The 7,737-nt window shown below is 27.7% G+C and overlaps 1 protein-coding gene across 1 annotated transcript in view; it reads left to right on the top strand.

The window, feature by feature from the left end:
* Window positions 1-1,223: 1,223 nt before the first annotated feature.
* The window catches only part of LOC107454005 (uncharacterized), a 10,117-nt gene continuing 3,603 nt past the window's right edge, over window positions 1,224-7,737 (top strand). Inside the window, exons 1-3 of the mRNA XM_016071044.3 lie at window positions 1,224-1,335; window positions 4,424-4,852; window positions 6,748-6,807. Coding sequence (XP_015926530.3) covers window positions 4,426-4,852; window positions 6,748-6,807 — 487 coding nt within the window. The 5' untranslated portion in view covers window positions 1,224-1,335; window positions 4,424-4,425. The remainder of the gene's footprint in view (window positions 1,336-4,423; window positions 4,853-6,747; window positions 6,808-7,737) is intronic.

Here is a 7,737-nt window from a genome sequence, read left to right as displayed (position 1 = left end):
TTAAAATATTTAAATATTTTCCATTTCTAGTGTTAAGAAAACATAGCTTGATATTACAACTGTATTGAAAGTATTTATCAGCTTCAACAATGATGTTAAGTTAAGTTGAAATGATGTACATACAGTGTTCAGGATAAAAACAGATCACTCTCAATAATATTTGATCTAATGATCTGACTTTAGCGTTTTAGGACTCAATCTTAAAGGTATAAGAGGTAAATTTACATACCAATCAATTAGATCAGATGAAATTTTAGTTTATGAAAAAGACACAAAATCGTGCTTTCTCTAAATAAACTTACATTTTTTGTCGACGGATTCCAATTCATGCTTCCCAAAATACAGTGCGTAGGCGATGATAATATCCGAATCTATAGAAAAAAGGTAAATATGATTATTCGATAAAAGATATTCATGGCAATCCATTTTTATTTTTTTACTTTGTGCACTGTACAGAAGTATTTTCTATAAAATTTTTAACAAAGCATATGGTGCAAAAAATTATACCATGAATAACTTTCTCACATACTAATACAGAAAATTTAGGACATGGAATAAATTAGAGTTATGCTTCAATTATAAAATCTACAGAGGCTTGATTAAATTGCGAAATCTACAGACATAAAATTGTAACAACCATACTTTATTTATTTTTTATGAACTTTTAAATCTTTCAAAACTAGAGGGGTATCTGGAATTCTTCAAGTATCATGATAATTGTTTTGTTCTTCAATTTAAAACAGTTAACAATACCTCAAAAGATCAAATGATTTCCTCAAACTATAATCTTTTATAACAAATGAGTAATTTCCTTCATATAAATTTACGATCGGTAAATAATATGTTAGGTATAAAAATTAATATTTTTTAAAAAATTTCATTTCTTTTCTGAGCAAAATGAAAATAAAAATCAATAAAAAAATCAAATTGAAGAAAATTGAAATATAACTAAAAAAGAATTGAAAAATGAAAATGAATATGACGATTTTCTAAGAAGATTTTAATGTTAATAAATAAAAATGGATAATTTAGAATAAAGGTTTGAACTGAAATTTAACATGCAATATTTTCCAAATCCTTCCAAACTTTGGAAGGATTCCAAAGATAGAAGGGACTTCCCATCTTCCTTCCAAAAATAGAAGGGACAGAGATAATAATATGGTGATGAAAACAATTGTTGTTTGTATGATTATTTTTTTACAGATAATTCTTTCGTAATAAATAAAAGTAATTACCATCATCATCAAATTTCATTTGATTTTAAAAACCAAGACTTTAATCACACAGTTTTTACTCTGTGTTCGGTTTCGAAATATTTGTGTTCGACAAATTCGAGTAGGTATTTGTTTCGTACTGATTTCGTTTAAGAATGAAATAATTCTTAATGGTTATTTAATAATTATAATCTGTTACTGTAAGTTAAAATTAAATGTAGTTTAATTTTAAAATGATTGATTCTTAGTAAAAAGCATTGAGTATTGTATATAATTATGACCAAAGAAAAAATGGTATTAATAAATATGGAATTTAGATCATATTCAGTTTTATTTGAAAAGCTTTGTTTAAAACAGAATTGTTAGGCTTCAATTTAATTTTATTTTCTTATAGAAAGTTAAAAAAGCAAAAACTTATTATTTTTCTTAATTATCTCTCTTTTCATCTTATTGTTTTCATCTTTATTGTGATATATATATATATATATATATAGGGTNATATATACACACACAGTGAAACCTGTCTGTAGCGACCACTTTCCGTTCCACAGTAAAATGGTCGTAGATGGAGGTTGGTCGTTCTTAGAGGTTACATCCATTGACTTCAAAATTGTTATCAAAGGTACATAATTTTTCGCATACGATTCTATTTCTAGTCATGCGACATTTTCTTTTCGCGAAAATGCCTCTTCTGCTGGCGTCATGAAAAGCTGCATCTCTGAATAAAACTTAAAACCTATAGAAATGAATCCAACTGATATAATTATGTGGAAAAACTAATTTACCAATTATGAATGTTAAAACTATTTCAAATATGCAAACACTTATATTTTTTGTTTAAGTTTGCATTTAATTTTATATAATAACAATCAGTTAGCTTTAAAAGATGAGAAGAGATTTGTTTGAGATCCTAGTTTTGTTTTCCGAAATAGCTTTTTATTTCTAATTTAACTTTCATCTCTAAAAGTAAATCATTAATAGCATCATCTTTAGTGCACTCTGATTGCAACATGAGGTTGTGTGGTTAAAAGAGCTTTCTAAATTAGAATTTCGCCCAAATATTTTAAATATATTTTAATCTGTTTATTTGTTTTGTATTCTTTTTGTTGCTGTAATATTTTTCATGTTTCCCTATCTGACCTTTTCGAAAATTTGTTTAAATGTTTATATATACAGTTTAAGGAATATTTTAGCTAACGCAAATCTACCCAATTGTTTCACTGTTTTGTACACAACATACCATAAATGATAGCAGTTAAACTATTAGTTCTATTAGCTACTTAAGTTTCTTCATTTTTGTACAAAATTATCAAAATATGGCATTGATATCTTTAATTTAATAAACTATTTGACACAAAATGCTTTTTAATTATTTTAAGTTAACAAAATAAAATTTCAGCATTAAAATTTTCGTAAAATTTATTGGTCTCCTTAAAACAAAAATGAAATAACTTTTGGGGTAGTAATAATGGAAAAAAAATAGAAAGAAAATAGATAAATTAACTTTATATATTCCTGCATATATGTTTCCGCAGCATGTAGAGCAAGCCGTATGAAATATTTTACAATAAACTTAATAGTTAATAATGATAGAACTAATAATAAGTTATTAGTTTTTATTTTATTTTACCATCCAACTTCTACATTCCTCTGTATGTCCATGCGATTTCAAGTTTCAATCTGAAAGTTTTTGAACAGCAAAACGGAATATTACAGTAAGTTTAACACCTAAAGCAACGGCGGTGCTTATTATTTTTTAATACCGATACTCACCTCGTTATTGATATAGAAAATAAATTGGGAAAGCCAGAAACAGTGGATAAAGTTTTATCTTCTTAGTACGATATGTCAAAAGAGAGAGATGACAAAAAAATGAACAAAATAAAGAAAAGAAAATTCTGAGGCGTTGTAATAATTTTTTCGGTTCAATTTATAAAATCTTCTATCAAGACGGAGAAAGAAAATCTGGTAAGTTTAACGTACTGTAATGACATCTTTGGCAGGCCAAAAAAAAAAAAAAANAAAAAAAAAAAAAAAAAAAAAAAAAAAAAAAAAAAAAAAAAAAAACATGATTCTGGCAATGAAAAATAAAATATATGCTTTAAACTATTTATTTGGTAATTTTTCTGTTCACATAATAATGGTTTTCTAGAAATTCTGGTATTCAGAATTATAGCTCTTATTGCCAGACATTTAGCAAAAAATACGAAATTGATAAGTAAATTTAACTTAATAATATTTTTATCTCCTTCTTTAAATTATCATAATAAAATAACCAAATTTTACCACATGTACCAAATTTTATCCCATATTAGAACACCATATTTTATTATTTATTTTTTCAAAATCATTACTGAAGCACGCCTTTAAAAATTATTGAGCTTTTTGGTATTTCTAAGCATGACAAAATTTACCACATTCTGATAGTTTTGACCGCACTTTTCTTCTCAGGGAATAAGGACAAGAAACATTTAAAACTATTTCTTATTAGAAAAACGCATTTAATCGAACAGTATTTATTGGGTGACAAAGATTTAAAATAAAATTCAATATAAATATGAAGATTTAAAATGCAAGTACTGTAATTTATTGCTTTATTTTAAAAATTAAATCAATGCTATATTGTTACTAAAATTGTCACATATTTATTACGATTTTAAAGACAAAGAATTTTTGAACGCTATTAATAGCTAAGCATTTATATTACTTAGTACTACTTTCAATAATTACTACTTACTAATTATTTTATTTTAATTTAATCAACGTAAAAAAATATCCGCAGTTTTAACCTCAGCTTTAAAACACTTTTTTCTTTATTACGCTTAAAGAGAACATTCAAGGCTCATCAATTCAAAATAGAAATAGATATTTATCTGTTAATTATTTTTACTGATGTTATTTGATAATACTTTTTTAAACCTATACATTTTCCATCTGTTTTTTATCTATAAAATATTCCAATAGAAATTTTAACAGTAATGAAACTTTTGCTTTGTTTTTTAGGAAAAAAATATTTTTACATAGTCAAATTAAATTTTAAGAAATACACTAAAACTATATTTTATGCTTGTGATTTCTAAAAGATTGTGGATGTAAAAACTTATTATATATTCTCTACTTTTCAATTGACAATATGTATACAAAGAGAGTATTCATATACATTCGATAAATCAATACTGCTGACACTTTCAAATTTTTTTTCTTAATAGGAATGTTAGAGGATAATCTTCCCTCGAAAGCTGAAGACAAAAGATCTTTATTTTACTCTGCAACTGCCATAAGTGATGATGAATTAAATCAGAAAGGAGGTAAATGGTTATTGTTTGTTAATAACGATCTGAGAGAATTGGATCGGAGATGGGTTGCATTGCAAAATTTATGCAAAAATGGAATTCTAGCTGCAATTAAATCGTCCACCATAGTCTGTGAGGTTCCTCATGTAACTATGTGCTTTACTACTGATTCTAACAATCAAGAAGAGGTTAAATACGCAGCAGATAAAATCAGAATATTAGTAGACTATAAATTTTCAATGTTTTATAAGGCTTCTAAATTATCTACGGGTCTAAATGGAGAATTGGAGGAAAAGGAAATGTACTTGTATGAGCACACAGTGAACGGAGAGTTCTTCAAAATAGGTGAGTATAAGCAAACATAATTGTATATGTTGCGTGCTACTGTGTTTATTACCATTATGTTTATTACTTAGGTAGGATGAAAGAGCTTGAAATTGCATTCATAATTTCACGCATTCCTTCTTAGAGTATTACATCGAAAAATTTACTCTAAAAATTACTTTTTCCATTCGTCGTCACAATAATCTAACGTATTGGACCGTTTGATTCCTGGGTGACTGAAACATTTTTGTCAATTACCGATTTCCTGTAAAATATAATGTATAGTCGAATAAATTTGAAAACAAAATCATAATTTTTTTTACTCGCAATCGTTGAGATTTAAATCAGTCCATTTTTTGAGTTCATAAGTTAACGGCTTACTCAAAATTCTGGTTTTGAAAATTATAGTTCTTATTACTCCCTATTTATTAAATAGTACAAAACTAATAAAATAAATTAAACTGAATAAATGGTTCTTATGCCATGCTCTAAGGTAAAATATCCGAATTTCATCACATAATTTAAAATCACATTTTACTGTTAATTTTACTTAAATTATTACTAAAGTTCATAGGCAAAAGTTGCCGAGCCATTGATGCTCCATGCACTGTAAAAACGTCCAGATCAAATTACGGTATTAAGATACGGTATTACAATTGGTAATAATATCGACACTTTGGATGCATTATCCGTAAAATCTATTTTCACCGTAAAATATTATACCGTAATATTGATTTATTTAGATTGATTCAGTGATTTTATAGTAACTATTACTGTGAAAATTACGGTATATTAGACTTTTTGTTCCGTATCACGTTCCGGTAAAAATGGTTTTTTTAAGCGGCACCCTGCGTGCTGGTACATTCTACCATAATTTGATCTGGAATTTTTTACAGTGCAAAACATGAAGTACTATAAATTGTAACATATTCTGGTAGTTCAGACAAAAAAATTTTTGCAGTGTAATATTACTTTCAGAAATTATAATTTTGCATTGGTTACATCATTAATATGAATACAATTCTTATCTTTAGATATTTAAAAATGAGATATTTCCAAAATACATATTTTCAAAATGTTTTTAATTTCTTGAGTCATGTGTGCTATTAAACAGTGGAATGGCCCAATACTTTGGAATTCTGTATATTTATTATTGATGCTGTCTGATTGTTTATCAGTTTAAGATATTTCTTCCTTATATTGAAAGTAACACAAATATTTTATCATTTAAATGGATATAAATGAATAAATATAACTATATTTGCCATAGAAAACCAGCTTTTATTTTTAATTTAATTTATTTTCTAACTAAAAAGTGCTCATTCGCTGAGTAAAACTTCTTGTAATATCATTATCTCCTTTCTCAAATTTAACCTCCATTTATATTTAATTTGACACTAAAGATCCTACTAGTTGTGAATGTATATTGTCATCTAAAAAAGATTATACGAAATAACTAAGTAAGTAACAAAAAAAAGATATTTTTTTAAAACATATTGTATACAAGAGAAAGGCAGTGGATGATACTACACAAAAAATGTGTTGGTGGTTGCTTTTTGCAGCTAGATTTTTCATGACGGTTAATATTGCAATTGAATATTTATAATATTAAAATTATGTTTCAGTAGGCACTGTTCAATGACACCCTCTTGTGTGGTTTTTGCTACTCTTCTAACACAGATCAATTACAACTACTTAGATGTATTTATGGTTTTTATAAATTATTAAATTATTAAATAATATTGTGTTATATATTCATTATCTATTTACATTCAATATTCCTTTTATATCTGTATTATACAATAATTATTTATATTCATTTGCCAATATATTCATATTCTATCAAAGGTTTTTGTGTTTTTTCTTGTTGCTTAAAATCACGAGTTAAATTTGATATGTGAATCTTTTCTTTTCAGAAATGGATCGCTTAAAGCCTTCAATGGTATTTTGGAAACCTAACATTTCATTTTACATAGGTAATTTAAATGGTCATTTATTCGAGAAATAATTTCTCTATTTTTGTTTTTTGTAATAAATCAGGTGAACTCAGGAAAAAGCATAAGCAGCTGTTAACGCAGGAGTGGGTTGAATATTGTGTTTAATAGCACCAAACTGAAAATCATGGCATTCTGTCTCAAACAAAAGCAACTATAACAATTATAATGTAATGAAAATAATTGGTGTAATAAACTATGTCTGACTTAAAGATCGAGTGAAAAGAAATCAAACAAAGAGCACTGGGATGCAGCATGGTTATGAAATTCATATATATCTGCAGAAAACAATCATTGTTTAACTAGAGAAGGAGAAATTTTGTCCTAATTGTCCTAATACTTAATGTATATACCGAAGAGCCACTACATTATGACCACCCTGCAAATAATATGTAGGACTACCTTTAGCCATCGCAACTACTAGCACCGCCGTGGCATTGATTCCACAAGGTGCTGATAGGTAATCTGAGGTATCTGCTTCCAAGCGCTCACCAACTGGTCCTGCAATTCCCTCACATTGCGAGGGGGTAGCGTGGCAGCACGAATTTGGTTTTCCAAGTAAGACCACAAATACTCTATTGGATTAAGGTCAGGTGAATTTGGGGGCCAAGACATGACTTGAAAGTCACTGAAATGTTCCTCGAACCAATTCATGACGATTCGATTCTTATGACATGGTGTATTATCCTGTTGGTAAACACCATCACCCGCAGGAAAAACTGTTGCCATGAATGGGTGAACCTGATCTGCAACTATGTTCAAGTAGCTTACAGACGTCAGGGATTGGCCTATGAGGATTATGGGTCCCTAATGTGCCCCATGAAAACATTGTTCCTGGGCGAGAAACCATGAAAACCTGGGTGAGCCCATTGTTATAGATGGAGGGTGGTCATAATGTAATGGCTCTTCGGT

The sequence above is a fragment of the Parasteatoda tepidariorum genome, chromosome 3, assembly GCF_043381705.1.
Source record: "Parasteatoda tepidariorum isolate YZ-2023 chromosome 3, CAS_Ptep_4.0, whole genome shotgun sequence".
Lineage (NCBI taxonomy): Eukaryota > Metazoa > Arthropoda > Arachnida > Araneae > Theridiidae > Parasteatoda > Parasteatoda tepidariorum.
Note: the sequence above shows the minus strand (reverse complement) of the source record. Positions and strands in the feature narration are given on the sequence as shown.